At 38.1% G+C, this 17,217-nt stretch overlaps 1 protein-coding gene across 1 annotated transcript; it reads right to left on the minus strand.

Moving 5' to 3' along the window:
• Positions 1 to 4,363: 4,363 nt before the first annotated feature.
• On the minus strand, positions 4,364 to 4,907 carry LOC125961823 (calmodulin-1-like). Its single transcript, XM_049700855.1, has one exon. The coding sequence runs from the start codon at positions 4,836 to 4,838 to the stop codon at positions 4,389 to 4,391; it is 450 nt and encodes a 149-aa protein (XP_049556812.1). The 5' UTR covers positions 4,839 to 4,907; the 3' UTR covers positions 4,364 to 4,388.
• Positions 4,908 to 17,217: the final 12,310 nt, after the last annotated feature.

Below are 17,217 nucleotides of genomic sequence, written 5' to 3' on the forward strand. Positions count from 1 at the left end.
AACTATTCTTGCCAACTTTGTTATGACCTCCCTTTTGTTACATGTAGTAGGTGTATTCCAGCCTTCATCTTTACTTCCTGTCTCAACACTTCTGGCCCTGTCGATGATTCCTTCTCTTATACTGATTCTCTTTCCATGTAATTAGTGATATTTTATACTTTTAATTTTCCTTCCACACCTATAGTTACTTCTTCACCAGCCTTATTTCCGGGTTCCTCCTCCTCTGTCCATCTTTTATGTGCTGATACTACTTAGGCTCCTATGCAAGATCCACTTTTCCTTTTACTTTAAAGTGGGGTCAGAGGATCATCTGCATCAAAATCATGGTAAGGGACTCTATTTGTCAAGCGTATAGATTTGTGAGCTACATCCTATACCTACTCAGTAAGACTCTGGAGTTGGTGCCCAGGATTCTGAATTTTATCACACCTCCTGGGTAATTCATCTGACCCCAAAGTTTGAGAATCTCTTCAACATCTTCCCTGGGTAATATCGTCCATTCCTAAATGCTCAATTACCATCCACCTGATAAAAGTTCTAAACTTTATATCTCTAGGTCACATCTCATTCCTGAGCTTCAAAATCCACAGGCCCAAATTTCTGCTAGCCATTTCATTTAGAGTCCTACAGAAACATAAAACTTTCTATGCCCCAAATGATCTCACTACCTTCACTTGCAAACTTCTGTGTTTTCTATCTTTGGAAGTGGAACCAGCCACCACTGCTGCAGATTCCAGAAATCTAATTAGCTTCCCTGACCTCATATCCTCACCCTCCTCTACTTCCAAACAGCTGCGAAGCTCTCTCAATTTAATCTTCTAAAAAATGATGATTCCAGCTACTTCTCTCCATCAACACTTAGTGCTATTCTAGTTGAGGCCAGCATCATGTATCATCTGGAACCACTATAGCAGATTCCAAAAGAGTCCCTCAGCCTCTAGACTTAGGCTCTCACCTAACCGTGATCTTTTCTTCACACTGAAATGACTTTTCTAAAATGTGAACCTGACCAGGCAGCTTCCTTATTTAAAACCTTACTACAGAATCCCAATGCTCTTAGAAGGATGGTCATGCTTCCATGGTACAACCTCAGCTTACTGTCTCAGTCTTACTTATTATCCCCAGTTCCTGTTTTATCTTTTAAGAATTCTACCTTTTAGTTAAATTTAACTTCTCTTCTTCGAAGAACACCACATCCTCTTTTGTCTCCATACTTTCACATATTATGCTCACTGTGACTGAAAGATTCTTCTCCATCTCTTTGCTTGGCTGAATTCTACTAATACTTCAGGTATCACCTTCCATATCACTTTCCCTGGGAACTCTCTCTGACCAGCCCCCCCACCAAATTCAAATAAGAGGATCCTGCGGTGTGTGATTATAATACGCTGTACCAACCCCATCATAGCACTTATTATCGTGCATTTTAAGCTTCAGTTTACTTAACCTTTCCTGCACTAGACTATAAGTCTAATGGAGGCTGGAACCACGTGACCACAACTTGGAATGTGCCACTATATATCTACGGAATGATTCAACAGGTGAATGACTTTTTAAAAAACAACCACAATCTAAAAAAACATGTTACAATCTTATATTTTCAGCTTTCATATAATCGAATTAAAATCAAGACTGGGAAATTACATTCTAGATCTTTAAATGATAATATGAACATTATTTTAATATAATATTTGAATTTTTAAGAATATATACGTATAAATTTATTAATATTTTAGGGAAAAGTATTAGACAGTGTTCACAATTCATAATTTCAGAGCCACCTCAGGATGAGCCATAATAAATTATATAAAATTCTTTTCACATATTTGGATATAAGAAATACCACTATAAATTTTAAGCTATTTAACATTGTATTCCTATTTAATAGTACCACAAATTGAATAAAGTTCTTATTTAAATAGACATGAAAAGGAGTCTTGTTCAAGGTCTTTTATCCCTGTTTATTCACTTTCTCTGAATGAATGGAATTTGAAAAGCTATAATATACATTCCCTTATTTGAAAACATATTTTCCTCCTCTAAAACTCATTTTTTTACTCTGTAGATTTCACGATGACCTCTTCACTGGCAATTTCAAGGTACTTCACTTACTTTTGCATGTGGGCTTTTTAAATAGAACCTGACCGCTTTGAACTTTTGTATTTGAAATCCAGAAAGCAAATTCTCCTAGGGTTCCACATTAGGATTCTTCAGCTAGAAGCTAAGACTGGATATGCATAAAATCAAATATTCAAGCCCTAGAAGTCTGTTCTCATGCCTCCTCACTCAGTGGCCATTCCATAGCAAACTCAGCTCTGGACAGCTCCCTCAGAAATTCATCAAGGTGGGGGAATTCATCATAGATCCAATTCAAGGTGTTGTTACATTGCCACCTCATGACAAATCAGAGCTACGCAACTTCAGAGGACATTGGTATATCCACTGGGATATAGAAATTGATAACAGAGCTGGAAGGTTAATTTTTGCCTTCATATAAATGCTAAACAATTTTTAAAGATGCAAATAATGGAGTTTGGAAGACTAGTTCCTTCACTTACTAGTTGTGTGACCCTAAAGCAAGTAAGATAATGTTTTTTAATGAGCATATATCAAATTAAAAATAAAGTGTGGCTTAAGTATACCACAAATGGCATCACACAGGTCCGAAATTGAGTTCTTTTAAAGGGCTGGTTTGTGAATTACATAAGAATATGAGATATAACTCAATATACTAGCATACTCCCTGGTACTGTACACCATTCTGGTTAGCACCAATGGCTCCCAATGACAGGACACTGCACTGCCTGGAAGAAAGTGTCATGATATCAAACAACAGGGCAGAACTCCACCAAGTAATACTGAATACTTTTATTAAGGAAACAGAAAAAGAAAAGAAAATATGAAATAGTGGCAGTTTCTTTGCACAAAAGCTGAGTAAAACTTGTTACCCTCAGGGGAGAAGTTTCTTGAATTGGGAAATCATACCCTGAGCTGAGAGTTTGGAACATTTGTTCACAAACCTATTATCCTTTCTATAGCTTCACATTAAACATCGCAACTAGTTTATTCCCTTACCATCTGGGCCAGTAGGCCAAATTCTACCCTGAATTTTTCATTCCTATATTCCCTGTGGCTGTTTTTACTGATCTGCATGCCCTTTCTCAACAAAAAGTGGCTTTACTCCTCCCTTTCTAATTTTCAGAAACATCTTTGTCATCCTTATGACCTTTCAGTGAGGGACATTCAGCATAAAGGGGAAAAAATATGTAAAAGCATCTTTGTGATGGTTGGCAGAAGATATAAGAGCTGATATCTGTGCCCTTGGGTGATTATGTACCCACTGGGGCTCCAGGTTTCTCATCTGCTCATCTGTGAGATCAGGAGAGTGATCATAAATACTATTATAAGTTTTTTTTTCTCTAACAAAGTAACTTTCATATACATTATCTCATTTAATCCTTATAATATCCTTATATCCCTATGAGGCAGATAACACACCCAGCAACATTTCATAATGGTATTATACAAATCCGCAGAGGTGAATATGAATCACTGCGCCAGTCAAAAACTCTCATTTAAGGCCGGAGGGAAGATTACTTGTTAACATGCAACAAATATTTCCTGAACACCTACTGTGTGTTTACCACTGTATCTACACAATAAGGATGGAGTAATGAACAAGTTAGAACACACCCCTGTCCTTAGCAAGCTTACATACGAGAGTGGAGAAAGACTATAAAGTAGGAAACCAAATAATAAACTAGATGATTTAGAGAGGGACATAGCACCATGAAGATAATAAAGCAATATACAACTTGGAATGGATTTGAGGCAAATTGTGCCAGAAGCAGATTTTCTTTAAGTGGCTAAAACAAAGTAAAAAGCAAGTAACAATAAAAGAAAATGTTTCCGGTACAGGACCAGCAGTACAAAAAAATAGTGTACGAGTACCTGGATAAAACACCCGTTTTGCAATAGTGCAACTTTTAAGTACATATTGTTGACTGTCCACAGTCTACGCAGAGTTACAACTCCACACTTCAACAACAACATGCTGACAGTTCCTAAAGAAAACTACTTAAAAAAAAAGGCATAACCCAGATGTTCCCTCATTTGACCAACTCCATCTAAGTTTAGATGTGCAGAAGGGCCTATTAGAGATATCCAGAGTAAGCCACATGCAACATGTTACTTGATCAATTTTTCTAAAATAAGGTTTCAGGACAATGACAGTAAGATAAGGGAAGAAAACATGGAGGAATGAAGTCCTAATTACTATACATGCATATTTTTTTGACAATAGGGGGAAACCTTTTACAGATAAGTTACAAAGAAAAGTCAAATAAACAATTTTGTACAAGAAATTTAACACGTTCTGTACAATGTCTTCACTTTGCTGTCATCATTTGTACAAACTCTTCATAGTTTACTTGATCATCACCATCAATATCTGCTTCCCTGATGATTTCATCAACCTCTTCATCTGTTAACTTCTCTCCAAGGTTTGTCATCACATGGCGGAGCTCTGCTGCACTAATATAGCCATTACCATCCTTATCAAACACAAGGAATGCTTCTCTAATTTCTTCTTCACTGTCTGTGTCTTTCATTTTTCTTGCCATCATTGTCAGAAATTCCGGGAAGTCAATTGTGCCGTTACCATCAGCATCCACCTCATTAATCATGTCCTGTAACTCTGCTTCTGTGGGATTCTGCCCAAGAGACCTCATTACAGTTCCCAACTCCTTTGTTGTTATAGTTCCATCACCATCCTTGTCAAATAGTGAAAAAGCTTCTTTGAATTCTGCAATCTGCTCTTCAGTCAGCTGGTCAGCCATGCTGCAAGCGCTACCGGTCTCCGGGACTCGACTACTCAACCACTCAGCTCGTTTGCTCCACTCGGACTAATTCTGTTCTGCTACTTTAATAGACTTATTTTATGCCTAACAGAAACTCAATACATGGTTGATGAGTAAATCTCCAATCAGAATTCATCCCTCCGTTACCTCTATGCCTAAGGAACGGAGTCTGAATCTGTTGTAACAATACTCCCTGTGTGGAAGTCTGGAAAGAAAGTAGAAAGATTTTTGACAAGGACAGTGATTGAAGAAAGAAACAGATTTGAGAGATTCCAGAGAAAGAAGCAAGGACCACGATGACGAGGGGGAGGTGAAATTTTGGGGGGATTCTGGGTGGGTGCAATGAGGAAGGAGGAAAGCTCCAGAATGATGGCCAGGTTTGGCGTGAATAAATGGCTAAACTATCAGTTCTCCCAAAAGAGGGTTACCTGATTTATAATGTTTGACACATCCCTTATCACACAAAAGTGCTCGATTGCTTGAATTGTTTTGAATAGTATGTTTTCCTTAGTGCTAATAATGAAAACATAATTAAAAGCATGTTTGTAGTGAGAGGCAATAAGTTCATTTTTGCACATGACAAATTTAAAGTTCTTATGGGACCACTAAGCAAAGAGGTCCCATTGCTTGCTGGATATATACGAATGGAGCAGATGGGAAATAGGGTCTAGATTTGTAGATGTGATGTTGATGAGGTTATTGAAAGCAACACAGTATAAAGAGAATATGTAACCTGAGAAGAGAAGAAGTCAGACATTGGAATATCAACATTTAGTGAAGCGATAGGTAACTATGATGAGAGAGGGGTGGAATAGCCAAAGGTGTAGGAGAAAGACCAGGGCAAACTGGTTTCACAGAATTCAAGGTGGAAAAAAAATCATGTAGAAGAGAGTACTCAACTGTGCATTTCACTGGATATAAATTTTATATCAATTAAAAAAAACCACTTACCCTCAGACATCCTTTACTAATTTGTTTTGGCCTAGATTGTTTTGCTTCTAGAGATTCACTGCCTCTGTTGGTATGTTGAAACAGCAGCCTCCAGTGGTTATGGTCATGGAGAACTAGGATTTATGGACTAGGTACGGTTTTTTCATATAGTACATGCTCAACAAAGTGAGTTGAACTAAATTAATTGTTCTTCAGTCACAAAGAAACAAATGTTTTGTGTGACGCTTTCTTAGGGCAAAGAACATTGGCTTAAAGTGAAGGTCCTGGGATTATGCTGGTAAAACAGTCAAGACTGTTTGCTTGAAATACTGATCCACGGTCCAATCGTTGTTTGCTGGCTGCTGTGGCAATCTGAAGCTCCCAAGATCAGCATCTTTGCTCTCCCTTCCCCTCAATTTTTGGTTGTTATGGTAGGGACAGCAAGCCAATAGTTATGCTTAGCTCTGAGTATATGATCAATTATTTCTTTCTTCATGGTATGCTTTCTTAAAAAGCCAAAAAGTGCATTTTTACCCTAACAAGCCTTTTAAAAGTTGCTCATAGTGTGCCACTGACAACAATAGTCCTAAATTTCAATTTCTACTCCACCTCTCAGACTTGCTTTATCTTTTTTAGATCTTTTCTTCTCATCTGACGAGAACATGTTTTTCCAGACCTCAAGAATATTGAGAACTCCACTGAGTCCACAACACCAGGCACTGGGGTCTTGCAGAGGCGCACAGTTACTAAACAGTTGCTGACCCTTCCTTATAGCTCTCTATCACTTTCTTGTTTCCACTCGTCCGACTTCGGAGCTCTCTTGAAAGCCCATCTCCCTTACGCTACATTAAGCCCCTCTCAATTCCACCCAACATTTTTCCATGGCTCCCTGCTTCCTTAATCTCTACTTCCCATCTATTCCCCTGGTAAAATTTAGCTTCTCTAAATTCTTCACTTACGTTTTGCATTGACATGCCTTATGTCCAGTCATTTCAGTGAAAGGAAATACCCTAAAAGGGAAGGATTCACCAAGAAGAATGAGGACCATTGATGGATTATACTTTTGCGTGTGACTTTGAAATTCCAAATTCATCTTCATTTTCAGCACGTGGTTATATCATATGATGAAGTGAAATATCAATATGTTTAAAAATATAATTTTGTATTTGTGACGAAATCTAATTTATTGAAATTATATTTCTATACACACACACACACACACACACACAAATGGCTATGTTCACAGTTCCCTAAATCTACCATATTTTAGAAATGTAAACATTTTTATATTGGTAGCTACATTACCCCACTGTTTTACTTATTTTACTTAAAAAAAAAGAAAATATTTGCCTTCTTGTTAAAGGAAAGCTAAGTAAGGAAAAAAAAGTTACTTTAAAACTATAAAAAGATATATCAGAAGAAAAAAAAGTATGAGAGGCATCTAGGAATTTCAGAGTTTTCTCATGGGCATGGTGAAGTGAACACTAGAATCAAGTTAGAGTTCTACCACATACTATTCCTATGTTTCTGGAAAAGTCATGGAGTCTATATTCATGATCCATAGGGATGCTGTCAGAACCAACAAGATAACCTACCTAAAATTGCTGTGTGCTCTTGTGTTCTCCCAGAATTGTAGTGAATGGGAATTATTTGGATTGTGTGGAAACAAGTATATAAAGCAAGCTCCAGAAGAATTCCGTTTTCTTTGTTTTTCTGATCAGGTTCGATACTATGATCAGATGCATTATATAACCTCTAAATGCTCTTGTTCACTGTAGAATATAACTAAGTACTTCTATTCAAAACCAAGTCATGTTACCCATCTGACTATAATAACTCACACACTGGGTTGGCCAAAAGTTCCTTCGGGTTTTTCCGTGGATGTTACAAAAAATCCAAAGGAACTTTCTGGCCAACCCAATATTTTGAATTCAAAAATCTTTGGATTAGAATGCCTACGTGCCAATAACTCTAGCCATTGGTGTTGACATATAAAATGAAGGTAAATGCAGCATCTTTCTTACACATTTCACTACTGCTTAGCAAATGGCCCACAAAAGGAGTATAATACATATACTAAATTTGATGGCATAGATCAATGGATAAATGAATGACCGAATGAATGACATACAGAAGCTACGGCACGTTGAGGCAATGAATGCACTGAGTGACAGACGGGAGTCACGGAGTTGTGAAGTTGCTGGGAAGCCCACCTCACACTTCACATCTGGCAAACCATCACTCATTTTTGAAGCCCCAACAACGAAAAAAATCTTCCAGCTACACAGCTTCTGAACCTCAGGCAGGACTGCTCACTCAGAACTATGTCTAGCCCTCCTTAAGATCACCTGCCATGCTGCATGACAACTGGCACTGGCATTTGGCCTGTTAGACCACAGACCCCCTGGAGGAGGAGCTGTGCATTTCTGAACACACAGAGCCTGGGACCGTGCCTGACACACACAGAAGGTCTTAACAAGAAAGTAAAGAGCTAGTTGAATAAAAGAGTACTTTACATTTCACTTGAACTCCTTACTGAATAAAGACAATAATTTACTCTTCAGGGAAAAAAAAAGAAAACGAAAAACCCATCAATCAAGTAATAAGCTCAGTAGAGTTGGGAAGGAAAAAGAGTAAAACAGGCAGTCATAGCACAGCTGAAAAGCAGACTCGACCATTTATTCTTCTTCTGCACTTAAAACATTTGAGAATGCCATTCTCAGAAAATTACTATAAACGTTCTCATTTATATAATAGGAGAAGCCAGTGCGTGTTTTCCTTCTGTAATTACGGTTATCCAAGAAATCCCATTCAGTGCACTCCCCCCACCCCTTTCCTTCCCCAAACCACAAAGATTCTCAATTACCATTTAGTAGGTTTCCTTGTATATGGGCACTAGATGATGAGAAAGTAAGTTCTACCCCTTCCTCCTTCGAGCACAAATAAAATGAGGGCAGGGGTTTCTCATTTACTTTGTTCTCTGCTCCTTCCTCAGCACAACTGTACCTGGCACAGAGCACATACTCAATAACTAACTGTTGCTTGAATGACTGACTACATATTTGATAATAAAGTCATAAATCCTCTCAGCTGAAAAATCTTTGTTTTCCATTCTTAGTACTTGCTTTTTTTTTGGCATGATATCTAAATGTAACCAAAGAAAACTAATAGAAAAAATTTTAAAGATACCTATTAATTTTTTATACATATTCTTCATTCATTCTCTTTACTCCAATTTAAATCTGAAAATTCATATTAAGCAGCCAGAAGTGTCCTAACTAAACTCAAGAAAATGGAGGCAATGTCTTCAGATTTAATGATTTTAAAATCAGTGTGTGAGTTGACTAAATTTGTTTATAGCATTTTTTGTTGAGCAGGAAGTTTTAAGCATATTTCTTAATGCTTTCATTGTGCAACTTAACTTTTTTCCACTGTAAACATATAAAAATGTAAATATGCAGTGAATCCATAGATGATCTGAGTCCTCTTAGTTCATTCTGCCTTCCCACAGGTGTGTATTCCTCTAGCACTAATCGTTGAATTATATTCAAAGCAATGCTGATCAATATAGAAGTCCTGAACTTAACTACTTCATTACTGCAGAGTTTACAGAGGTGAATTCTGGGTGAAATTTCTAAATAATGCCTTGTTACCACTGGAGATATTAAGTATAGGGCAATTTACCCTGTGTTGCCATACATTTCACAAAGCTGCTAAGTTAAACACACTGCAAAAATAACTGCAATGGCAATTTTAAAATTTCTAAACATTTAGAATATTTCAAATAGACTAAAACTTACCTAGGGGAAAAAGTAATGTATATTCATATATTCACCACACCACAGATTCAGTTTGCCAAATTTGCCTCAAAACTTTTTGTTTTTAATGGACTAGGTCTTCACAGATATAGAGATATAGCTAAAGCTTTCTGTGAACTGCTGCTCAATCTCCCACATCCTCCCCCACCAGCCCTTTCCCAGGCACTCCCTCTAATGACTTTGGTGATTATCATTACTGTCCATATTATTCTTTTACAAAATATTTCTCCCTAAACAATATTTGCAATATTTTCCCTGTTACTTTAAACTTTATATAAACTGTATTTACAACATGCTCAACATAGAATAACACCCGATAAATGCTGTTAGTCTTTTTGTCTTTTTGCCATGGCATATGCTTTTTTTTATTTTTCTCTTGACACTGCATTTGAGATTTACTATGTTGGACATAGACATGGAATTATGATTAACTCCCTTTAGCTGTGTCACTGGGCTCTAATCAAACCACTCCTGTCTGAAAGCATCTTTTTCCTTCTTTCGCCCAGCAGCTCCTGGGATCCAGCCACCAGCTCAGGAATGCCTCTCCCCCAAGACTACTTCCTTTGACCTTGGTTTTTTAAAACACTTTGTTGGTATAGAGTGATTTTTTCTTGTAATTTAAACAGGCCTAGCATTACTGTTTCCATTTAATGGACATGAGATAATTTAGAGGTTTTAAAGTGATTTTATGTATAGACCATGTAAACTGAATAAATAAATACATGAAAAAACAAGTAAAAGAAAGACCTTGTAATAAACATTATGTACTGTATTTAATTTTTTAATGCAAATGATTCCATAATTAAGTCTGTATATGTTTCCCTGCTCATATACTAGGGAGTTTTTCTAAAATCACAGCTAGTAACAGAACTGCTAGGTTAAAAATGGGTACAATTTTACTTACTAGATACTACACAATTGTTCTGCAAATTAGGCTTATCAAGCTATGCAAAAGACAATAGGGTCTAAAAATGTCCCTTTCTAAACACCCTTACCAACATTTGGTATTGTAAGAATTTAAAATATTTTACCGATTTCCTAGATCTCCTTGTTTCTCATATATTTCACCAATTTCTAGTGAAGTTGAACATCTTATCAATTCTTTATCCATCAGTCCAGTATGGTCCCTTCTAGAAATTGCCTGCTTCGATCCTCATTTGTCCATTTTCCTATTAGTTACTGTCCTGCTAATTTATAGAAATGCTTTATAACTATGAAATATTGATCCTACATTGTTTACATGTGTTGCAAACATCTACTCCCAGTTTGTGACTTGGCTGTTTATAGTGATTTTTATTGAACAGGATATTTTTATGTGGATCAATATGTCAACTCTTTTATTCAAGGTTCGAATTTTACATTTCATTAAAGAAACTCATTCTTATTTTAAGTTTATAAGAAATCATCTTACATTTTATTTTTTAAATTTTATTTACATAATTAGGTATTTAACCTAAATGCAACAGATTTTTTTTATATTTGAATGGTATAGATTTTTTTTTTCTATATGGATAACATAGTACTTCCAGGTTAGTTATTTACCAGTCCATTTTTTTCTTCAGTGATCTGTAATGTCATCTCTATTATGTATCACGTTTACATTCACATGCAGGCAACAGCATTCTTTCCCTGGTTTAAAAAATCCAGATCAAGAGGACAGTAAGTTGTTTTAGTCAGCTCAGCCTGCCATAACAAAATGCCACAGGCCAGGTGTCTTAAACAACAGACATTTATTTCTCACAGTTCTGAAGGCTGGGAAGTCCAAGATCAAAGTGCCAGCAGATTCAGTGTCTGGTGAGAGCTGATTCCTGGCTACAGAGGGCCTCCTTCCAGCTTGTGCGTACATAGCCTTTCCTCCATGTGTGCTTGTGGGGAGGGAGTTGACTCTCCTGTCTCTTCTTCTTATGAGGACACGAATCTCATCATGAGGGCATCACCCTAAACCTAACTACATCCCAAAGGCCCTCCAACCATCACACTGGGGGTTAGGGTTTCAATATATGCATTTCGAGGGGGCACACAAAACACTGAGTCCGTAACATAGGTGCTCAATAAGTGTTCTTTGATGCATCAAAAAGTAATTTAGGGCTTCCCTGGTGGCGCAGTGGTTGAGAGTCTGCCTGCCGATGCAGGGGACACGGGTTCGTGCCCTGGTCCAGGAAGATCCCACATGCCGCGGAGCGGCTGGGCCTGTGAGCCATGGCCACTGAGCCTGTGCTCCACAACGGGAGAGGCCACAACAGTGAGAGGCCCTAGTACCGCAAAAAAAAAAAAAAAAGTAATTTAAACTGATTCTCTGCAGCAGCCTATTACTGAAACATCTTTTAAATCATCTTTCCCCTCTATGAATATAGAGCTAACCCTAGCTATAGAGGAGCCACATCATTTGGGTATTTAGCTTATAATATTCTAATTGTACACATCTAGGGAGACAAAGAGAGAAGGAGAGGAACAAGAATTTAAGTAGCCTGAGTGAGTCTGCCTGCCCTTCCATGCACTAAATATAACCAGGAGGGTAGTGAACAGGGAGACACAAATTAACTGTGCCTACAAGGGGTGTCGGTCCCTGGGAACCTCTCTCAGAGTAATCAGCTTGCAGTGTGTGCAGTGTGGTTCTAGTTTGAAGATATGCATTTTTCACATACGTATTTTACTTCATAGAATTGTACACAAATCTACTTACGCTGCACTTTATGTCAAACTTAACGGATTTCTAAAGGCATTTTTTTACTATACATGGTTTTTGCCCTAAGTGCTGACTAAACCCTAATTGCTGAGTCAGACACTGCTCCACCGTAATCAGTGTGTCAACAGAACATCAAAATACTCTTCTTTAAACAAGAGGTCAGATAAAAAGAGAAGTTTCTAGTCTTCACTCACAGGTGAACCAAGACGTGCAGGGATAAGAGTGATTTCTGAGATAAAGGCAGCATGAAATAGAAAACTAGTGAGGATGTGCTGTATAGCAAGGGGAACTCTACTTGGTGCTCTCTGGTGACCTGGATGGGAGGGAAATCCAAAAAGGAGGGGAATATGTGTATACATGTGGCGGGTTCACTTCACTGTGCCGCAGGAGCTAGCACAACATTGTAAAGCAACTATACCCCTGATTAAAAAACAAAAATAAAAACAAAAAACCCCAGCATGTCTTAGTTTCCAAGGTAAACACAGGTATACCAGGACCCTGAAAACCTGGAAACAGAGCCTCTGTCCACCAGCAACAACTGGGCAACAACAACCTGGCCCTTTCCTCCTGGATGAAGAAATGAGTTTGCTGACACTGTGTTTGTTTCAAGACCCAGAAAGTGCCAAATACTATGAAGTCACAGAAATGAACATGACACGTTATGGTGGAAGCTCTTCTCAAAAGATGGCAGACACATTGAATAGAAAAGGGTTTGGCTGTACCAAGAAGTGAGTTTCTCAAAGCTACAGAGAGAATGACTTTGCAGGGACAGTGGCATTGCTGAGAAGGTGATTCCTTTAGGAACACTGTTGACAGACAAAGCTTTGCTGATAGTGGCTACACCTGCCAATTCTCTGTGTGGCTAACTCACTTCTGATAACCTTTTATATCAGCTTGTTATGTCAGGAACTTAATCCAGCCCAGCAGTGGTTTTGTGGTGCTGTCCAGACAACCTATTCTCACCTGAAATGCTTCAATGGCTGTATCTATCCAATGGCAAGGAAAATTAGAATAATTTTCCCAACAATTTATTATACCATAATAATAGTTTACCTGAGGAACTAGGAGCAGAATTCATTCCCCATTCTTTAAAGCATGATTCCTTTCTGAATCAATCACAGGATATTAGCTCTTCTAGGTATCTCAGAGATTACCAAGTCCCATAATTTGGATAAGAATCTGAAAAGTAGAGGCACTGAGTAGTCCACAGTCACAACGCTAAGAGGCAGAGCTGGTCTTAAACACCGCTTTCCTAGATCTTTGCATCCTAAATCTTCGCTCAGCATTTGCATCCACAAAGCCAAATGCCAATAAGCTAATCAGGATCCTATCAATGCAGCTATTTTCTTGCTTAAACAATTTACTACTTTAAGAGACTAGAGACCTAAAACTTTGTGCTCCTAAGAGCTTAAATGGAATGAAACAAGAAAAAATCTGTATAACTGGGGTTATCTGTAATGCTCTTTTTTTAAAGTTAAAAAAAAAAAGGAAAGAAAATGGCCGTAATTCTTCTCCACTGACTAGGTTTACTTGGGGTTGGTTATTATTTCAGAGTAGCAGGTTTTAAAGGGACAGTCAGGTCTCAACGGCATGAAGAAAGGTGCACAATTTTTTCTGAAGCTCATCAAATTAATAATGACAATAATAATAAGACTAATAATATGATAGCTAGCTTTTATTGAGTTTGTGGGTTTTTTTTTTTTTGGCCACACCACACAGCATGCGGGATCTTAGTTCCCAGACCAGGGATTGAACCTGTGGCCCTTGCAGTAGAAGCACAGAGTCCTAACCACTGGACTGACAGGGAATTCCCTATTGAGTTCTTATTAGTATCTAAGTTCTATCTATCATTTAATCCTCATAATAAACTATATGGTAGATATTATTTACCTATGAGAAAACTGAGGCATAGAGGAATTTTAAACCTTATGGAGGAAGGAATTGAATCTAGGAATGCCTCCTTAAAAATCACAATCTTAATCATTCCTTACTGAGACGATCCTCTTACAAAGATAGGGAGATGGACTTCAGAACTCTCATCGTCTTTTCTGGATTTAGAATTTTAGTTCACAAAAGGTGAATCTGCTACCTGATTTGCTGGTACCCTCAAAGAGTTAATGATCCTTCCAAGGCAGAAATTCCTTGGAAGGGAGTAATTCACAGCCTGGGGAAATGCAGACCAATATGTATAACATGGTAAGCAAATGAGTTCTTTCTATTGCAGTGTCGAGGGTGACACATTACATAGGATCCTCTCTGCATCCTGTGGATAGCGGCATCTATATAATGTACTCAAAATAAATAAGGCTTTGAGTGTATGGGAAAGATAATCACAATTCAATTTACACAGAGACATGAATCGTCTACTGTATGTTACAGTGACTGCTCAACTTCTCAAAGAAAACATTCGTTCTTCTTCTTTCCCAAAGAGCATCTTGCTCATCTACTAACTTCATATTTTCAAATACAGCTGTTTCCCTCTCAGATGTCAGAAATGCCACCACACATACTGGATCCCCTTGAAGGGATCAAGAGAGAGTCAAGTTCTCAAAAGTGCCTCATGAGCACAAGAAGAAGGTCCAAGTAGTGTGTGAAGGGGAATGAGACAGTTTCCATTCTCTTGAAAGATGGCTAATCTCAACTGTAATGGATGGTCAGAGAGTTGCTGGTGAAGAGGGACCGACACACTGCTGTGGCAAGGCACACAGGTGCAGAGTTTTGGAGTATCTACAGGAGAGCCTTCCATTCCTCAGAGCCAACAGTATGGCAGTGATTCCAAACACACAGGCAACGCTCCACCCTCAAGGCCGTATTACACGTACGTGGCTAAAAATGGAAACTTTCCTACTGTCCCAAAATGGGGATGCTGTTAAACACATATGGTGCATTCTCGTTAAGGAATACTATGTAGTCACCAAAGACCACACTTAAAAAGCACAAACAGTAAAAGATAACAATAAATATTAGATTCTACTACTTTCATAAGTTTTGTAGTTTTAACTCATTCTCTCCTTTTTTTCTCTCTCTTACTTTCCTTTCCTTTTCTTCCCCATTAATTCAAACGAAAAACTACATTGGAGAAAGTGTGGTAGGGAATATACCAAAACGATGAAAGGAGTTCTCTGTGAACTGGTCATCCTTATTTCACTTTAAAGAGGGGAAATGTAAGGATCAAAGTGGTCCAATGTCTTTGACCCTGGTATACAGTACTGGTAAATTGGGGTGATATAATACCATGCTGCTTCACACCTACCCACTGAAGTTAACACCCCCCACCCATTCCTCAGTTGTGAAATGATGACCTTTCTGATCTCTTCAAATGCTGGTGTAAAGGGGTCCAGACACATATGACTGTGAGACTTGCATGTTCTTACTATAAAAAGTTCACCAAGTTAAACGTATTATAATTTCAGAAGTCATATTATTAGAATTAGAATTATCAGGTCTTTAATGTGTATATTATAAGAACAAGTTCTAGTTGAAATGAATTATTTTAAATTAATGAGCAGACCTGAAAATCCATTTTCATTCAGTCATTCATTCACTCATTTGCCATATATTTATTGAGCACCTTTGGTGTCCCAGGTCTTGTGCCTGACTCCAGGAATATAAAAATTAATAACATAGGCCCTACTTTCAAGAAGATCAATGTCAAGTGAAACATGATATACACACACACTAAAGTTGCACACACATGCTATGGTAATTATAATGATAGGGATAGTCCCAGGTATGAGTTAGAGAGGCATGAAGAAAAGTAACAGCCTGTAAAGGATTCCTGAAGAAAAGAAGGGAATGCCTTAGTCAAATTATATAGTATTAATAGAGATATCTAGGGGGACAGGGATAAGAAAGAACATGCCAAAGAGCTGGAAAACACTGAGTTCAAAGCAAAGAGAGACAAAGGATGAATTTTTCCACCTGGAGCAGATGACAGCAAAACTTGTTCACCAGTTATAGTTCAGATGCGAACCACTACAGGGAATTGACAAGATAATCAAATTAATGCTTATATTCATCTTTACCATGTATTTTCCATAGCTGCTAGAGCTCTCCAATGGTTATATAAAAGATGGCTTTAGTGGGACAAGCCATGTCCCCCCGCCCAAGTACAACAAACCAATTTGTGTAAGACATGCTGAAGCCTTGAATTAGGGAAGTGGTGGCAGGGATAGAGAAGGAAGAACAAATTCAGAAATTAAGTAGATTAATCTATATGATCAAGGTATGGACCATCCCAATATACACACAACCTCAGGATTTGCATACTATTTCAGGGAGTCAAATAATTTAAAGCTCATCCTAAGTGTCTACGAATACTCAATTAAGAATGCTTCATCTATAATAAGTAAAACTGTGATGAATACCTGTGGAAATTAATTTTCACTTCAAATTATCAAACTACCATTGCTGTTAAACACCTACAATGAAGACTGGCCTACTTCTCAAACTGATTCAGTGAAGTTTTATTTTAGATATGGTTTATTAGGGGGTTTCCCTGGTGGTGCAGTGGTTGAGAGTCCGCCTGCCGATGCAGGGGACACGGATTTGTGCCCCGGTCCGGGAAGATCCCACATGCCGCGGAGCGGCTGGGCCCGTGAGCCATGGCTGCTGAGCCTGCGCGTCCAGAGCCTGTGCTCTGCAACGGGAGAGGCCACAACAGTGAGAGGCCCGCGTATCGCAAAAAACAAACAAACAAACAAACAAAAAATGCACACGCCTTTTGACTCAGAAATTCTGCCTCTAGGAATTTTATTCTAAGGAAAAATTGGAAATTGGCACAAAGATATTAAACACAGATAAATTCATTTTTGCAGAATTATGGAAAGAGGGGTAAGATGACTAGATAAAAAGCCAGAAACCTGCAACAGGAGTTAGAAAGCTAAATCATGGTACATCTGTGGGATGGAATACCTTGCAGCTT

This window comes from Orcinus orca, chromosome 17 (genome assembly GCF_937001465.1).
Source record: "Orcinus orca chromosome 17, mOrcOrc1.1, whole genome shotgun sequence".
In the NCBI taxonomy this organism is placed as follows: domain Eukaryota; kingdom Metazoa; phylum Chordata; class Mammalia; order Artiodactyla; family Delphinidae; genus Orcinus; species Orcinus orca.

Coding starts and splice junctions, on each gene's coding strand:
- LOC125961823 (XM_049700855.1), bottom strand. CDS start 4,838: ATGGCTGACCAGCTGACTGAAGAGCAGATTGCAGAATTCAAAGAAGCT.